At 40.3% G+C, this 19,555-nt stretch overlaps 1 protein-coding gene across 7 annotated transcripts in view; it reads right to left on the bottom strand.

The window, feature by feature from the left end:
• pde7a (phosphodiesterase 7A) overlaps positions 1-16,491 on the bottom strand; it is a 28,179-nt gene extending 11,688 nt beyond the window's left edge. For 2 of the 7 annotated variants that reach the window (XM_051940777.1, XM_051940778.1), the window contains exons 1-2: positions 16,119-16,477; positions 13,932-14,040 (exon numbers count right to left, since the gene is read on the bottom strand). Coding sequence is in view for 3 of the 7 variants with exons in the window: in XM_022211377.2 (XP_022067069.1) it covers positions 8,266-8,403 (138 nt within the window). In the remaining 4 variants the exon portion in view is untranslated. Of the gene's footprint in view, positions 1-8,265; positions 9,359-13,931; positions 14,041-16,118 lie in introns of those variants that run through there. The other 5 variants (XM_022211379.2, XM_022211380.2, XM_051940776.1 and 2 more) reach the window with 4 other exon arrangements.
• Between the last annotated feature and the right edge of the window lie 3,064 nt (positions 16,492-19,555).

The raw sequence follows: 19,555 nt of genomic DNA, 5'->3' as shown, positions 1-19,555 counted from the left end.
TGACAATGTCTGTCCTCTAAGCTTGTGACAGCCGCCAATCCAAAGCTAATATTTTACCAGCTAGCAAACAGCTTGACTCAGGGCGGGTAATGTGCAAAGCTGTATTTTAGTGTCAACAGGACTCGGTGTTTACACATGGCACCAGTGTTTAGTGTGAGCGTTATAGATTGTGTGCATGTATGCATGTGCTGTGTGTGTCTGTGTGTGCGTACGGGGGTTGCTACTGGCTGTAACATGCGTGGGAACTGTATAATGCTGGCTCAAGGGCTGGGAATGAAGAGTGACCAGTGCTGCCAACACTTGCCCAAACAAACCTTTTGGCCAGAGCTTGCTGGACACACACACTAACACACACTCTCTCATACAGGGCCAGCCACCAGTTGGCACTTACTGGCATGTGCTCCCTTGTGAGCTGGTAGGAGGTAAGCAGCAGCACACTTTGTCTGTCACATTCCCACTGTGAACACAGGGGAAAGTCACGTTTTACCCTTGAAAAGGCCGGCCCACAACACACACCCATGCCACGCCTTGCAGCACCAACACACACAGAACCACACACCCGTAGCGCAGTCATGGTCCGATAAGAACCTGAGCCACTTTGTAAGCCTTGTGTGTTTAGCGTTTACGCGTCGCAGCTGAGGGTGATGAAAGAAGCAAGGGAGATGCAGGATGTCAAAGGCAGGATTTGAACTCAATGTCACAGATGCATAATTCACTTATTAAAACTTAATAAATAAATCTGATTTGCTGTCATTGTTTCCGTGCACGTCACAAATTTGAATCACATGAAACATTAGGAATGGAATCCAGCAGTGGTCAATCGTGTGTTTGAACATGTTTAGCATCCAAACTTTGGGTCTAATTTAGGTCTATCCTGAAAGTCACATGCCTGTTCTGGAATTTAGTTTTCTGGAAACAGCATGCGTGTTTCCGGGAATTTGCAACATTTTTATTAAGGCTAAACAGAGATGTTTAGAGAGTTACAGCAAACTGATTAGTGCTTTCTTTATGCAAGACCCTCAAGAGAGCTTAACGCTTTGCTCAGCTCCTTAACAATAACCTTCCATGGGGATGTTTGATACTGGAAAGTTTTAACTATGAAGCAGTTGCAGGAGGTATTTATTTGTTTGCTGCTAACTTTCATCTGTAGCAGATCCGGGTATTTTTCCAAGGTTTTGAACCTGTGGAATCTGTGAATCTAAACCCTCCAACAAAAAACAAGGGGGACCCTATCGCAGATTCTCATCACTGACGTTAAACAGGTGCGTCACAGCTTCTTGGAAATCTGCCACTTTATCACAGACAAAGACAAAACACAGATAAAACACCTGAGACGTCGTCAGTAGTTTTCTAAGCGCATATTTGAAGCTTTTGATTTGGGAATCCTCGTAATCACCGTCTCTCTCAATCTCGCTCTCAGCCACAAACTGAAGAAAAACACCCTAATTTAGCTAAGTGGCTAACACATCTTTTGTCTCCGTCTGCCAAAGTGATCATCATATTAGGAGGACTGTTGGAATTTGCATGGACTTCTGGACCAGAAAGGGTCATACAGTAGATCTACTTTCTGGTGGGTCAACGTGCCTTTTGGGTTGACAGCAGTCCTTTAGGACACCAATCAGTCATGTCTCATCACTCAAATACACAGGATGCTCTCACTTGTTTTGTTTAGGGTCCATCCTAAGATTTTGCAGACATCCTTTTCACTTACTGACTTCAGAGTTCACTCAACGCTACTTTGTCTGGAAAACACAGATCATCTAATTAATCATTTATCATGTCCTCTCTCCCCCTCACACAAACAGGATGTCATTGTTTGTTAGCATACAATTTAAACAACATTTTCTCAACGTATTTGTCAGGTTTTCTTTCTTTTTACTCTTTTTTTAGTTCCTCTTAATTGGCAAATAAATAAATATGTTTAGGGGACATTGAAGACGGGTGAAGTGTGACCAATAATGGTGGTCCGGCGTGGGCAAAAATTCCAGGGTCGACATTTTGTACCGGTCCACTATAGTTTATATACAGTCAGAGTTCGTCATGTCAGCATCTAGCGGACATTAGAAAAACTACAGCCTCAGGAACTTGTGCTGTGCCTCTACTGCTGAGCCGTGCTGGTTGTCAGTTTGCATTTGACCCACTGCTTTAGGCATCAAACTAGGCAGAGATGGGATTAAAATTTCTACCAATCTGTTTTCTTTTGGGCTCATGCAAAACAGGGTGTGAAGAGAGAAATGTGACTCACTGGGCTCTAAATACAGTGAAGTCATCATTCATCCATCTCTGATGTATTCTGGATAAATAATTTCCAGAAATAAAAGTCTTTTGAAAAAAAAACTCTCATTCAATGCTTTTTATTTATTTGTATTATATTCTACATTTTAGATTCATGCTGAAGAATAACACCGTTTTGTTTACAACATAATTCCATATGTATTATTTTATAGTTCTGATATATTCAGTATTAACCTGCAATGTATAAAATAATAAAATAAAACCATTGAATGAGAAGGTGTGGACAAACTTTTGACTGGTACCACCATTACTAAGATAAAAAAAGTGACATATTTGTTTAAGTAGTCAGATCTAATCGTAGCTAATTGGTACAAACCCTAATTTATCTCATCCACATTTTGTCTGTTTACTTTACTGCTGCTTGTGCATGATGATCAATGTAACTTCTAACTGGGTAAATACAAACAGTGCAATAAGTAAACAAAAGAAAAATGCTATGGGTCTTCTGTATACTTTATAAAAATTACCTAATGAATACTTCACCGAAATACAATATTGGAAATGCAGCAACGAAAAGCAGCAAACTGGTTCCAGAAAACCTGTCAATGCATTTCATACACACTATGGATTATGATAATGGCATTTCATTGGTGTCTGCTGACAAAAGCTTCAAATGAAATCTAAGTCTTGTCCTGTGAATATTTAAAAAAATATTTCAGCACAATATTATAGTAACAATAGGCATAATGATATGTTAATTCCACTAAAGGACAGACAATACGTGGAAAACATAAGTGCATATATCAGAATTGCCCTCAGCAATCGGCCAAAATGAAATGGAAAATATTGGTACATCGGATGTCAGCAAAACCCAATATCAGGCACTAAAACCAGGCACATTGATTGTGGCTCATGCTTTTTTTTCAGTTTTGTTCAACGAAGCTTCACAAAATAAAATAAAAAAAGTATTGCATTTAACACCTGAATTTGCAGGCACTCGTTTGCTTGCAGCAGCCTGAGAACAAACTGAATTCAGGCTTGTTTGGAGTTTACCCCCAGCATAACAGTCCGCTCATTGTGTTCCCTGCAAATCCACGTAAGTTCGTTTACATACGGCTCAGTTTCTTATCTGCGCTTCATCTCACTGCCCGAGGTCACAGCACTCAGGTTTCTGAGGTCAGGACCTGATGTCCAAACAACTGACTGTGTGAGCAACCCCAGGGCTTCGTTGGTAGTCATTTTATAAAACCCTACACTTAAATAGATGCTAACTATATCACTAAAGGTTCACAAATATGGACTCAAGTGACCCAAGTAATGGAATCTGGTGAAATTTTGCTTTTTGTCCCCCTTAACAGCTTTTCTAATGGTGATGCTTGATTCAGGACAAAAGACCTATGCATGTGTATTTCAAGTAAAAAAGACAATGGATGAGTTGCAAACACTCTAACCATCTACAGTTTATCGGCTTTATCATCAAAGCACTGCGATTAAGCTGACATTGTAGTCTGATGCCCTTTGAATAGTATTCCATGGTCCAGTATGGTCTCACACTTCCTTGTTCCAAAAACAGGCATAAAAACTTCCTTTATTACGCTATTACCTCTGAAAACTTGGTTGTAACCGACGACAAGCCTACTGCAGTCACAAAGTCAGCTGGGGCCGAGCAAATGAGGAAGCCAGCAGTATTCCTATAAACTGACATATCAGAAACAAAGCCGTGCACACACGCACGCCACACACACATGCAAATTCCCGAGATAAAAGCCGCTGGACACGGCGCGGTTTCATAAACTAAAAGCTTCCTTCTGAGTTATGACCTCTCGCAGCGTTCTGCTGTGTGGGACGGCACATTCCAGTAACTGAGTGCTAGGCCATAAACATGGGCAGGTTTGGAGAGAGTGTGTGTTTGTGCACCAGTTGCTGCATACACAAAAGCCTTAGATAGAGTCTACCTGTTGGAAGAGTGTTTTATGGGTACACTGTCCACTGTGACACACTCCAGCTGCAGTGAGTTTTTGAGAGAGGGCTGCTGGTTTGAGGAAAGGCCTGGGGTAAATTGGCCTGATGCCTTCGCCAGCAAATGACATTGAGTGTTGTCGCTGAACAAAGCAGCATGCTTGTCGAGCAGTAATATATCTGCAACTGCTGTATTTTTTACTGGCGGGTAAAGTGTCATAAAATGATTTAAGCCTTCTTTTACACAGAGTGCTTTAAGGGGCCTTGTATACATTTGCTTTTAGCAGCGCTCTATGAAATAGGCAGAGTTAAGAGGTGGGGGGAAGGGGGAGTTTTGCTTCATATTCTCACAGGCTGTGTATCCTGCGCAGGAATTTCATTCATTTCAAACATCATCCCCATGCTCTAATTGCTTCTCAGGACCAGCTTAATGCCACCCCCCCTCCTTGAAACCTTCTGAGGAAAGCAAACAAAAGCCAGGTCACCAACCAGTGAAACCTATCTGGGGGTTTAAAACCAGTAACACTGCTAAACAAATTCTTCCTTCCTGTATAGACTTATATATGCAGATACATATGATTGTTTATTCAGTCAGAGCAGTTGACATTGTGTCTGTTTGTGGGTTGATGTAGAACCACATTCTCATGGCCGATTGCACTCGACACTGCAGCACAAAAACAGAATGGTCATGTGACGAGAGGGGGCCCCTTACAGAGAGACACAGGGAGCACATATGTTTAAATGAAGACAGGATGTAAGGTTCAGCTCCTGTTTAGTTATAAATAATATACATCTGCTTTAATAACAAACAGGACCTTGCATTCAAGCTACACCTAAGTTTCGGCAGCACAGGGGTTAAAGTTTTTGTGAAAGGTTGTGAAACACCAGACTCAGACTCTGAACAGCTCCTTCAGCATTCTTACCACATCCTGAAACAACGTCAATCTGATGGCATTGCACAGAAAAAAAAAACCCTTATCGGTTCAGTTAAAATCAACAAAGTAACTCCCTCAGAAAGAAGGGCTGTACTGTATTCCCTTATCAAGCTCTGCACAGAAACATCCATAGTTTGGATGAAACAAGCAGTGCTATCTCCTACCCTTATGCACAGGCTCGTCATCATCTCCTGTGCCGAAACATCTAGAATGAGAAGAGTTGATCTAGGGTCAGCGGCCACCATACTCCTGATGATATCTCTGAATGTGATATGACAGGCTGAGCAGGGCTTCCAGTCTTAGTTGTTTTCCTCCCATGACCACCAATAGCCGTGCAAACGCACATCAATACTGAGCATCTGTTTATTGACTCGTGTCGCTGCATGGTGTTTTTTTTTCCTTTTTTAGAAGTTGTAAATTGCACAACCTTATCGCAGTCATATGACACAAGTGTGCATTACTAGTACCAAACAATGACACACGCGGCATAGAAATCTTTAGTCCTGCCATGTGCATCATTTTGAAAATTTGAGCAACTTCAAGCTCTCTGTATGTGCAGATGTATGTTTGTTTTTTGTTTAGATGAGAAACACATGACTCTTTACAGTGTCATACCCCTTGTCTTGTACTCTGGGTTCTTTCATTTCATTTTGCACCAATCTAATCTGTCTCAGACCCGTGTCTACCCTCCGCTTCTTCATGAGAATCCAGAGGGAACCAACACGCTTCTCTATATTCAAGTGAAAATTCAAACTCATCTTCCACCTCACTTTTGGGAATTAATCAACAAGCAACATGCATTGTACTGCAAACAATGGAGGCATTGTAATGGATAAATGAGCCCATTTATTTAATGCCATTGCTGTTTTCAACGCCTCTTCAACAGCATATTTACACCCAATCATAAGCATTCCACAACCACAGTGACATATTCTTCTGAGACTGAGTCGTGTCTACAACCCTACACTTTCGTCCTCTGTTTACAAGAGGAAATGTCTTGATCTGCGAGAGGGTAGGGGAGGGGGCTAGAGGAGAAAGAGAAAGAAAGAGAGGGAGCTTGTGAGTGAGTGGAACAAGATAGCCAGAGAAAGAAAAGAGACTGAGACTCCGGCCATCTGTGAGTCTGGCAGAGGGCCAAACCACTGCCCACAGAGCCCAGGCACATGCCTAACTGCCTCTTTCTGCAATGGTAGTCCAGCCCTGCTTCCACAAACAACAGGCCTGTGGAACCACACACAAAAACACAGCAGCCACCAAGGACAAATGCACCCTTATGGTCATAAATAGGGTCCGAAACACAATATTTGTAGAAGTGTAATTGCTCGGTGACAAAGGCTGAGTGACACTGCTTTATGTGTGCATGCATGCTCACCCAGTTCTGCCAATGCTCCGGAGGATAAAAAGACAAATGACAATGTCAGCAAGTCTTTATGTTTAATCACTAAATTCCTGTCTACTGCTTTGTTATTTTTGCTTCATGTATAGTGATTGCAAACCTTGTGTCATTTAACAATGTCTCCACAAAACGTCATGCAGATAATTATTGTATCACTCTAAATTTGCTTTAGACGACAGAGTAACGTTAATTGCAAACAGCACCTTTATTCACAACAGAGAAGCACAAAAACAGCATACCTCATACTGTCTGATTGAAAAGGAACCTGACCATGAGACACCACCGCTTTATAATTGTGTTTGTACGCAAAAGAGGAGTTAGAGATGAATTTTCTCCTGAGGTTTTGAGATCTCTCCAGGCAACCCTCCTTTGGGTTGTGGTCTGAGGTGCAAGGTCCAAGAACCACCAAGGCAGGAGGACAGTTTCAGGGCCAGGGATGAGTCCTCCTAACTGAGGAAATGAGTAATGATGGAGAGAGGAGAATGACTGCAAGCACAGAGTGAATAGATTAATAGACAGACGACTGGAAGGTTAGAAAAGTCCTGTTAAGCCAACTTTTCCAACATTTCAGTGCATCGGTTGAAAAGAAAAAAAAAACAAGAATCCCTGTCAAAAAGACCACTGAAGATGGACCTTTTATAGTCAGGGCTATGCGTCGGTCTTTGTGGGGGCAGCCTGTGAAGATCGGTGGTGGGATCAAAGCAGACACACATGGGTGGTTATGTGGAGCAGGGTCTGGTACAAAGCACTAATGGACAGCCCATTGAAGAATACTCTCACACAGTCAAAGACAGTGACTTAATACTTAGCTAATGGGTTGAGAGATGCCATCCAACACAGTGGGAGTTTCTGTTCATGAGTAACTATCAGGCCGTGACCCAAAGACATGAGAATACATCCTGCTGCTTTTGTCCACAAAAACTGAAGCAATAGTAAGGAAGTGTGTCCATTATTTTAAAAAGCGTAACACTGTACAGACTCATTGTTGACTTGATGTACAACTTCTCTCTGAGCTGATATCGCAGGCACATGTGTTATAGTGGGTTAAACTAGTGTGCTAGACAAAGGCCTAATAGATGAAACATCATCTGCAGTAAAAGATCAACGATTGGTAAATGCATTGGAAATGCATTGTGCTGCTGTGTCAGTTTTTCTGAGAGTCGAGCAGAAAGTGACCTCACAATACGAAGACCGTTGTTGCGGCCCACCTTTTCTTTTCCTTTACCACAGAGCAGGTGAAATAAATAGAGGCAGGCTCACCAGAGGAACACTGTCAAAGAGTTCAAGACTCCAAGAAAGCAGGAAGTTCAAGTATGACTCAATGATTTGTTTCAAAAGGATGTTAACATAAATAACAGTGCTGCACGTTCCTTCTGACCAATCCCAGGAGTAAACTGCTATACTTCAGCATCACGTTGTGAGTGCTGGCTGGTGCAAGCCAAGAAGGCCTTTATCAGTGGGCAACATACACAAATGCAAAGTTGGCTTTGTGAGATAGCTTGCAGTGTGTGTTTTTGGGTCTAAGAGATAAGAATATACTGTGTGTGCCGTTGCAAGTGAGTGTTCACTGTGTGTTAGGGCCTAAATATCCAGCAACCACCTGCAAGATTCCTGTGGATTATTCATGTATTTGTTGAAAAGAAGGTGGTTTTGAGGCCTGTGTGATCCCAGGAGCCAAACCCCACTGTGGCTACATGATTAAAAATTAAGAAAGGAGTAGTAATTTTTAATTTGTTTTACCTGTGACAGCTGTCTTGGATCAGGAGCCCCGAAGAGAGAAGAGCTGGAGCTGAAACTAATGGCTCCCCTCCGGCTGAGGACATGCTTGGGAACCGGCCTGTCTAGAGGCAAAACCGGCAGCTGATAACATACTTCCATTGAACACTCAGGGCTGGATCCGGATCAAAAATACAAAAAAACAAAAATCAAATATACAATAAGAAAGGATAACAGATGCAGTGCGAAAATAGATGAATGGTGAATTAGAAAATCCTCCCGAAGCCGAAAAAAATCTTTCAATATTGTGGAAACGATCTGATATCGAGCTGCAAAGTATTTCTGTTCATTATGAGCGACTCAAAACTTGTCCAGATCGCCTTCATTGATGCTGCGTCTCATCTACCTCCACCGTTTTACCTCCTTCGGTGTCATTCTGTCAGAGAAAAAATAATAATCATGCTGCTGTTGCATTTGCCCCTTTCCTTCTCATTTTACTCAAATCCGGGCCCACGGACGACGAGACCTTCTTGCCATTTTCTGGGTCTTTATGAAATCGCTTCCTCATTTTCAAAGCAGAAAAAACGTCCGCTCATTTGGGTTTCGTGGCGCTTGCAGATCCGCATATCACATATCCCGATATGAAAACAAAAGGCACGACCACTTCCAAAAAATGTCATCAACATATCATATTGTGAGCAACACCGGCGGCTGAAGTGAGGCAGTTCCAGGATGTGAGACCTTGTCAGTCGTGGCCGGGAGGTTTTTCTCTCATTCACACTCAAACCGGCAGCGAAATATAATCAACATGTAGGGCTTTTCCGTCTTTTTTCTGAAGCTGCATGATGAAGGAGCAGTTGTCTAATTCACCGCTGACCGTAAAGCACAAAGTGTCTGGCTCAGAGAGGGGAACCCCGACGTTCATCTCACTAACTGCGACTCCGGCGTCTTTAAAGGAAACGTAATGGCACGCAACACAAAACTATCAACCGAAAACGACAAACTAATGGCCTGACGTGCGTTTATTTCCCTACAACTACCTACCTATCGTCCTAAACATTAGCCTACTGTATGCTTTTAAAGCGCTCACCACCTGCCAGAGATGGTGCTGTTGGAGCGAGCAAAAAACGCCCTTGCCTACGCTCAACCAATAGCGCAGAGGCAGGGAATGTAAGCTACGCGTTGATTGGACGGCGCTGCTTATGCATGATAAAACGGCTTTCGTGATTTGCTCCAGGGCCAGGGCGATCCCAAGACCTATATGAGCAGTCGTTTGCAGACGGCGTGGACTTTCTCAAGGGTATTCCTCCACAACGGGGCTTGCCCTGCAGCGGTCCACATCATTGCCTGTGATTACCTTCCTCTCATGAGTCATACTACTTGGGAGCTGAGACTTACCGGGAGTTTGAAACACAGCCTAGAAAATACAGAAAAATGCTGCATCTCTGTCAGACAGTGGCAATCTGCTTTATGCGACTACATGAGGTGACTCAAGACACTTTCAAATTACAATTTATAAGTGGCTCTGTGTTACCCCTTTTACTGTGTGCATGCACTGATTTTATCTGCCATGCATGATATGTGACCTCCTGCTCCAGCTGAGTCTCCAACAAGTCCACAAGTCAAACACACTATAGCATCAGCTGTCCAGAACAAGAGCAATTTCACTGGAGGTTTCTCTGCCATGCCCATGTGCTGGGGGACAATGGATGTGCCATGGCAACAGTCCGGGCCAGTGCCAATACAGCAGTAATCCCCTCCCTCCCCATTTCAACGGGCCTGAATGTTGCTCCTCACAATCACACCCCCCACAAAGAGGTCCGGCATCTTTTCCAGGCAACTAAGGCAACACTGCAAAACACAACAACAAATGTGTCGTAGGCAGCGGCAGGGGTGGAAAGAGTACCAGAATAGCCTAGTCAAACAGAGATACAGTATGATTTGACTTTTTGATCAGTTAATTTAAGGAGCTTGTGTTTGAAATGACAAAAAGAGAACTATAAAGTAGGTATATTAGCTAAGTGACAATCTAAAATAATGCTTCACAGCCTGAGCCCTACAACACAAACCTCCATCCTGATGATGCACAGATACCTACCAAAGTACTGAAAATCCTAAAAAAAGATTTTTCAGAGGATTTGTTCAGATGGAGAAAGTAAGGATCAGTGAAACTAATATTTAAAAAACTTCCAAAATGATCCATAACTGTATTTCCCTCAGTAACTCTAGCAAAACCTGAGTAGAATGCTTAATTTAAAAACAAAATTTAAGTAATCCGGTGAAAGTATAACAACTACTTCAGAATGCACTTCAAGGAGAACAAGTAGGTGAAAAAGCTTCTCAATGATTCTACCTCTAATTTCTTTCTTTTTCCCTCTGAATGGTAGAATACCTTTGGGATGAGAATGCATTCAAAATATTTTAATTTGATGGTAACAGTCACTTTCCCTGTGGTGTTAGAACCAGTGTAAATGACTAACATGACCTGGCTTGCTTTTTAGAGATGGTCAGCCACACATGGGTGGTACTGTTTTTATCTTCAGAGTTTATAAACCTGCTGTTGCCAGACAACTCAGAAACAGCTTGATCTCATTTATGACTTTGCCAGTGGTGCATCACATGGCTGTGCATGCAACAGCAGATATTTTACACCTACTCCTCTAAGTATACATGTGGGGAAATGATTTGGGAAGCATTTCCGTTAATTAATTTCTTCCGCAGCCTTTTTTTTTTTGCCACATACACATAAACTAGCGCGCACCGTGCATAGACACACACCTTTGTAGCAGGTGTGTTTAAGTGCTCAAGCGTCAGTCTCAGGAGCTCTAGTAAGACACCTGAGCTGCATACCTGCTGATTCCCCTTGGGGTCACAGGTGCAGTATCTGCATGAGAGACCCCCCAAAGCTCCACTCCTCCTGACTCTAGTCTTACTGAAAACTCTCTGGAGACAGATTGCAATCCACCTTGGTGTCACTAATTGGTTTATCTTTTACCCTCTGACGACACTGTAAGCATCACTGGACTCATTATCTTTTCCTTCATTAGCCATGCTGCAGTTTTACACCTTTAGCCCTAAAACACATTCCTTCTGTGCATCTATCAACAAACAGAGCGCTACACATTAACACACATGCACACAGACATTCCTGATGCTTTAAATATGTATTTAAAACTACTGCTATTATTATTTGGGTAAATTTGAAGAAATAAAACAGTATAATTCTGTATTAGGATAGAATTACAAAACCTATAAATGTATTGCTGCGTGTATGTAGAGCCATCTTGTGGTGAAAAAGAGGCTATGCAATTAAAGTGTGCCGGTAGAATAAAAACTGATTTTCAAGATAAATTAGACAAATTAGCACATATTTCCAGTATAATTTAAATTAATAGATTGTTTTGTTAATTGTGAAGGAAAATTGATTCATAACAGACTTATATTTTTTCGCGTATTGAATACTACACATGGCTTTATGCCTGCCAAATGCAGAAACTGTGCAAACCTGGCACATCTTCTCTGTGGCATCACTTACAGATTGATGAAAGCTTGCATCTCTGTACTAGCATACATGCTACTTGAAAAGGTGTTTAGAGCTACATAATACATAGAATTAATAAGCATGTTCAATTTGACGACAGAGTCCAAGATATCACCAATGCATGACCATTTAATGTATTATTTAGGTGTTGTTTCCATCCATATTGTGTACAATATACTTGCCAAAAGGAATATGAATCATAAGGTCTAAATTCAAGCGCATAACCAGGACTGCAGTGTTCTGTCCTATGATGACGACCGCAATGATGTCAATATGCAGCTGGATATTGTCTGTCCTCTTTCTGCCACTAGATAGCACCCTTTTACTGTGTTAAGGACTAGTAGGTTTTACAGGAATGCTTCTTAGAAGAAACTAGAGTATGGTGCTTCTTTGATCAGCATCAACATTCAGATAGTTTATTGATTTGAATATGTAAAAAAATTGAGTATCGAGAGAGGTGGTTCATTTTTACAGAATCGAAACTCTCATCGGTTCATGTATTTTAATACTGAAGCTCATAAGTTGGCACAGGTGAGCTGTCTCTGCGCTTCAGGGTTAAGACATCAGTCATGAATTGCAATGTCCCAGGTTCAGGTCCATCGCACTTCCTCATTTTTCGTCATTTCCCTCAAGGTAAGATGCCCTAGCAAACAATTTGGCACTAGAGCTGTATGGATATCTTTGGTGAGAATAGGTTAGTCAACTTTGTCATAAAGTATGCACGCCTTTTGGTAATTTTCATGTTCATGCAGACTTTGAGCGTGAAGTCACAGATAATCCATTCTGTACCCAAGTTGCAAAATGACCCTTAAAATGGTCTTGTTTGACTCACATTACCTCACCTTTAAAGAAACTTGGTGTCTTGGTGATGCACCTTTTTAAGTGTCTCTGTCCTCCCCTGTTAGGTTCTCATGCCAGAAGGGAAAATAACAGTACAGTAATTAAGTTGCTCAAGTAACAATGTATTAAAAATAGCTTAAAATGGCCATGGCAGAGTGGAGAATGTCAAAGGATTCATAAAAATGCCAGGATTCTGTGTGTTCACTGTACCCTTGGTCTAACCTGCTTAATGCAGACAGCTCTTGACGTGTAAACACCTCGGAGCTAGATGCTGAAATCACCCCAAACCCTTCAGTACACTCTGAAGTAAATTGTTAAAGAACGTAGATGCACTTCTCATGGTTTAGAGGGTAGGAGATTTAAACCAGGCTGAGACAAGCCCTTGAATGCTGAGTACATCTCAGTTTCTCATGACCATGAGCTGCAGTGGTGCTTGTTAAAACAGACTGACGTCTCTTTTACGTCACTGTATGGGAGAAGATGTTACATAAAGTTCCATGTGGAAATCTGGCTGTTTGACTTCATCTTTCTTATGATCAAGTACTATATGTTCAATATGACATTTACAAAAGTGATGTTATATTCATCATGAAAATCCTTTTGTATACTGTTTATATTTTCAGAGGATTTTAGAACAGCAAGATTACTGTTCTGAAAGACTGTGGTTTAATGTTTTATTATGATACTGCTGGACTATCTTTAAAAGTAGCTGTACAATCATGACCCATATTATGCATGTACACCAGCATGCACTACCAGTTTGACGCCATGTTCTGCAGATATTATGTGACCATAATAAATGCTTATTGATGTGTTTAGTTGTCCAGTTAACTGATTTAACTATAACCACCCAGTAGTATGGTGGTTGGGCTGTTGCATTTAAGTTATAAATGTAAATGTCAGTTCAGCTGTTTTTTTAATCCATGACTGTTTTAGTATAATGTTTTAAATGAATGTTTTGTGTGTAATGTTTATAGCAGTCTGACATGGCTGAAAATGGCTCTTTGGTTCAGTCTTTGTCTTTGCTGACAAACATTAATAAAAATCTAAATTAAGTTTTGCATGACGCATGAGAAAGAAGTTCTGTCACTTTAAGTAGTTTCAAATTGTGCTGACTCTCACGATGACAACCAGTAGCGACATCCGACAAAGGATGTAATAATTCTGATTTCACAAGCGAAATGTGGCTATATTTTAAAGTAAATGTGTGATGTTATGTGTTGATGTCTGGTTAGATTTTCAGAACATTGGTCATTTGAAGGATTTCTACTTAACAGGTAACGATAGATAATAACTAGCCACCGTGTACCTTAGAAGACTATCGATGCTCTGCTCAGGACCTCTAGAAGAATCTATCACAGTCTGACAGGTACACATGGATGGGGAAGCACGTCGGAGAATGTTCAGTAGCTCTCCACCTAAAAATTAAAGAAGAGAAAAATAGATAACATCTTCTGATAGATAAGCTTAGTTGCTAATCATACTTTTAAGCATATGATGTAGGATTTCTGTAACGTAGTACCTCTAATATCTGCAACAGTACACAGGGCCAAATCAATTTTGTTTTCAAAATACCGCAACTCTATACCTGACCTCTCGAAACAGCAAAGAAAATCTCTTAACCGTGATAACTGCTACTAAGATTCCTTCTCTCCAGGACATCATATAATTGGAGTTTTCCTCTGAACAAGAAATGGTTCTGCAGAACCTGCTATCCGTCTTTTGTGTATTGTTTTATCTCTGTCAAACTTCTCGTAATTTGTCTGCTTTATATCCTCATTATATCTCTATTTGCTCATCTCAATCATACGCTATATTTTTATTATAAATAGGCCCAGACCTCTCTTTCATCCTTCAATATTATTAGTGTGTTCTTTGTTCAATCTCTACTGCTTTCGTGGGCTACATATGTTGCATTCTAATATTATTTTAAATTGAAAAAGTTATTATTTTGCATATTATCATAAATTTCGCACATTGGTCTCTGGCGAAAACTTGCCATGACATAAAGAATTTACAGTAGACCAATTTGTTTTTGCATTAAAATGAATGCACAGAAATGAAGAAGGGATTATAGCAATTATATTTACTCCCATTGCTACAACTAAAATGCTGTGTAGTGCACTTGTTTTCTTTTCTTTAATAGTATGCAAAGTAGCCTCTTCTCTAGTGTTTTTGTGCTTCCCTACAGATTACAAACACTGTAGCTGTCTATAATAATGAAAAACTAGTCTAAGTGTAAATTGTCCTGAAGTTGGCCCTCTAACATTAATAGTCAGTCAATCCAAGTGTCTCGACTTACTTTTTAACTCCGTCCTTGACATTTTAAATCCTCTTGGAAAATATCTAACTGTGTTCTCTACTGAATTGTAAACAACATACTTGTTATTTGTACTATGTTCCTTCTATTTCTCCTAATCCCCAGTGATTCCACGATGATCTACAACTGCTTTTACAATTACTAGTACATTTGGAATAGCTGTAGGTTTAAATGTCCATAATCATTACTAGATTACCAGGGTATATCAGTACTTGTGCTAATCCTTATTCCTAAGTGGTGGAATTATACTTCAGTGGGTCATTTTAGGACAAGCGTGGAGATGCAGATATATTATTTGAGATTGCTTACCAAGACTTTTAAATCACAGGCAGTGATTGCTTGCCATCTGTATGAATACAATATGACTTCCACCTAACTGAAATATTCATAAAAGAGAACAGATGGCACCATTTGCACCGCTCCCTTTTCTGGTCCCATATACACTTTTATCTTGCTTATGAGCATGCAGACCTTTATGTGTATGGATATGTGTGAGTGCATGTGTATAACATCTCCTCTTGTGTAATTTGTGGCCTTGGCGGTGCCTGTAGACCTTTTTACTATACACTCAAAGCACCGCTGAGCAAAATAGAGGAACAGGAGTTTCACACTGTGCTCTTTAAGCTGGCAGCTATTAGCCTCAAAAGCAGCACTGTCTGGCATTCATATTGGCCTTTCATCTCCAAGAAATCTCCATACTGCTCTTAATTTGTCAATCTTTATTGGATTTTTGCCAACAGGCACTGCAATATTATGAGTCAGACATTAATGGCTCAAAAATTACGAATTCACTTCAATCGCAAACATAACTCAGAACATCTTCTTAATTGATCTCATTTGAATTCGCTTTTAGGCGTCATCTCGTGAGCATCTGAGCAGCCCTTGCTTGTTGTTAATGAATATGTAATCACACTAGTTCATCCTTTTTAAAGATTACTGATTGAAACTGAAAAAAACGGTGTGCCCACAGCATCACAAGATTACAAAAAAAAAACACCATTTGTAGTACATAACAGGAAAAACACACACACAAAAATGAGAAAATGGGTTAAATGCACATGCCTTCACTTCATTTAAAAAAATTGCTATTTGGCATTTTCATAGATTTATAAAAACACGAAAGACATAAACGCTACAGCTAAGAGGAAGATATGAAGGCGATGACATAATTCTCACCTTCTACGTATTACCTTGGTAAATCTTTACAACTGCGGTTCCCAACTTTCACTCTGGATGGACACCAAATGAAACAAAGGCGGACGAATCAGCTAGAGAGAGAGAGAGAGAGATTCATGTATTTTCACAGTGACAACATCTGTCTAAAATGTTCAAATATGACTCACTGATTTTGATGTGCCTGCGTGAACAGTGCTCTGTTCATATCCGAGTGGCCTTTCAATAAAACGAACGAAGGTGTGAGGAAGACAGATGTCATATTGGATGAGTCAGATGTAAAAAACAGATTAGGTATGCTTAGATGGGTCACATGCTGCCAGAACTATGAGAATATTATGCCATGCCTGTTTAGATATAAGTCATTTAGTTTGTAGTTAAACACACTTTACTATATATTTTACGTATTTTGTATAAATGTTTAGATAAAGCAGCTACACACACTTTCGTAGTATATTAAATGCAACCTAATTACCTCTAAACCTCCCAAGATAATGATTTTTGTTGGAAAAAGCAACAGATGCTGAACAGTTTCTCCAGAAATTAAGTTTTTAAATCTATCATAACATATACAATAACAAGAGGAGACATGCTGAAGTAGTAATTGTCTAGACCTCTCTATAGTCAAAATGCAGGTGCTGAGGAATTTTATTGCAGTGTATCAAAGCCAATGTATGAGTGTGAACATGGTTTTCTTCATGTCAAAACATTGACAGTATTGTCAGTACAAAGACAGAGGCAGTTTTTTATCTGTACAATTAATTGCATTCTTTGCTTTTTATGAAACATCAAAAGAATGGAGCATTCAACTAAAGCAGAAGTCTTTAAAACATTAAAGCACTTACACACATGCATAAACTGAAGCAGTTCATTACTAAAGGACGGGCATTTCAATCCGTAATTTAAATTAATATGCTGTTAATGACAATCACTGGACAGAAGATAGCATTTGTGAAACAACACAGAAAAGTGTCATCCATTATAAACAGACACTTTATTAGTGTGCGATGCATGCTACGATCCTCCACACAACTGCTAATTATTGCCTCTGAGTCATCCATCTAAATGTGCTTGCAGTACAGTAATAAGCCATTTCATAGTCAAAGCAAATGATAAAGTTTGTTTTCATCGCTTTAAACTCAATGGTGTACCTGCAAGTGCAATCATTTTTAATTTAACGTGCAGATCAACAATGCAAGGTACGCTTACTAACAACACCTCCACTGTAATTGAAGCAGACCTGAATACTAGTTACCCAACGTTATTTGACTATGAAAAGCTGAGATTTTTTCACATAAGTATGCTTGTAGTGTGAAAATGTGGTGGTTTAGAAAAAAATGACTGAATGCTCTAATGTATGCACTCTAACTAGAAACATTTTTTAAAAATCACATTCCTTTTCTTAATATTTTATTTCCTGAAATACGCATTTTCATTATTTATAGAAAGCAATGCATGTAAGAACAAGAATCTAAAGAAATTGCTCTGTATCCTGTCTAGTATACAATAGATCTACCAATAAGTATCCTATTGTACAGTAGGCCTACCAGTAAAAGAACAATCTGCTGCTAATGAGAACTAGACAAGCCCTCAGTAGATGGCAGAACCACACCCATGCATGATACTCTGTATCAATTTTGATCATCCTACGTATATCCCTTCCTACTTGATCTGCTGACCTGTAACTCCACAACTGGGCAGGGGACCTTAGACTGATCTTCAGTGCCAAGTTTGATTATCCTGACTTCAGCACTTGCAGAGATAACTTACCGGACATACCTACCCATCCACATACATACATACTTACCCAGCCAGCCATATACCGAAGCAAATGCAGTAACCCCGCTGACGTACGTCAGACGTGGTTACAGTGCTGTTTACAGTGTGTAAAATGGGTTACTGAGGGAGGAGTGGTACATTTAAAATAGTATTAATAGTATTGGTAGTAGTATTAGTATTAGTAGTGGTAGTGAAAGTTAAAAATAGGTATTTTACCTGAGGAGAAGGTGAGGACATCAGGCTGTATAAATGTACAAGTTAAATTCCTGACATGGAATAAGAGTTCTAGTAAAAGCTGATGTTCACTGAGAGGCAGCTGGAGTCTAGAGGTTCTGGTTCTGCACAGTCTCCTGGAGGGAAACATTCAGTTAATAGAGTAATAAATCAGAATACATGCACATTACTGCACACACACAGAGTACATGTATGATTTTAATTTAGTTTCAACAGTTTGTACACAAAGCATAGCATGCATATACAGTGTAACAGCACAGCGTTTTGAACGCGGCGTCGCCGCACGCACGAAACGGTACCATTGTGCGCGTCGCCGCTTCGTTTCGTGCCGGCCGAATCAGAGGCGCGGAATTTGGCCGTCGCCGGGGATCGATCCGACGACCTCCCGCTCCGCGGGCGATCGCCACCCCCCCGGGTGCTCGCCGCTTCTTCCCCTCCCCCGCGCCTGCTGCACTCTGCTGTTAGAGCAAAGTAAGCCTAAAGTAAGCTCAAAGTAAGCCCAAGCCAGCCAATCAGCGCACGACCTCATGTTCCGTTGGGCCAATCACGTCCCGAGCCTGTGGGCTTACTTTTGACCAATCACGTTCCATCTTCCGGATCCTTTTTAAACTCGGAGGAAAATGATAAACAGTCATCCACAGCTGTCAGGCCTATCTTTTAGCAAGCGTAAGTTTAAACATATTCTCTTTTTCAACAGCTAAATGGGTCTTAGACATTAACTGTATCCTGTTGTTGTTAGCGTGACATGTTTATTGCGAAAAACAGCCCTTTGATAATGCGTAGTGTGACGTTGATGCTCCCTATTACACTTCAGTGAACTTGTTTATTAGAAATATTGGGTACACAACAAAGAGAGCAGATAATACCGACTAATGTATAGCACTCGGGGTATATAGTTTGTATGATGTGGTCTTTATTTCATTTATATTACTCAGTATACTGTATATTTCCACATTGTTTATTGTTGTTTATCAGTGAAAGTGTGTTATGTCTTTACTTTGTTTTTGTAAATAAATACTGTTCAAAGATTCCTATTCATTGCTTTGCTTTTAATTGCCTGAAGACTGGAGTGTGCAGTGTTAAATTGACTTAGGTCAGGGGCACTGTAAATCACAGCAGCTTGTCTTTGAACACTAGGCTCCTGGGGGTCAGAGGAAGAGCAGGGCAGGTGAATGCTCCTCATATGAACTCTGACTTACAAAACAAAGTAAAGACATAGCACACTTCCACTGATAAACAACAATAAACAATGTGGAAATATACAGTATACTGAGTAATATAAATGAAATAAAGACCACATCATACAAACTATATACAAATAAAAAATATCAACAGTATTTACACATAGATATGGTATTTATAATAGATTTCTTTTGGCATAGATTAGTTACTGTAGCACTGATGTAAGTATAAAGGTGTACTTGCGT

Source organism: Acanthochromis polyacanthus, chromosome 20 (genome assembly GCF_021347895.1).
Source record: "Acanthochromis polyacanthus isolate Apoly-LR-REF ecotype Palm Island chromosome 20, KAUST_Apoly_ChrSc, whole genome shotgun sequence".
NCBI lineage: Eukaryota > Metazoa > Chordata > Actinopteri > Pomacentridae > Acanthochromis > Acanthochromis polyacanthus.
Note: the sequence above shows the minus strand (reverse complement) of the source record. Positions and strands in the feature narration are given on the sequence as shown.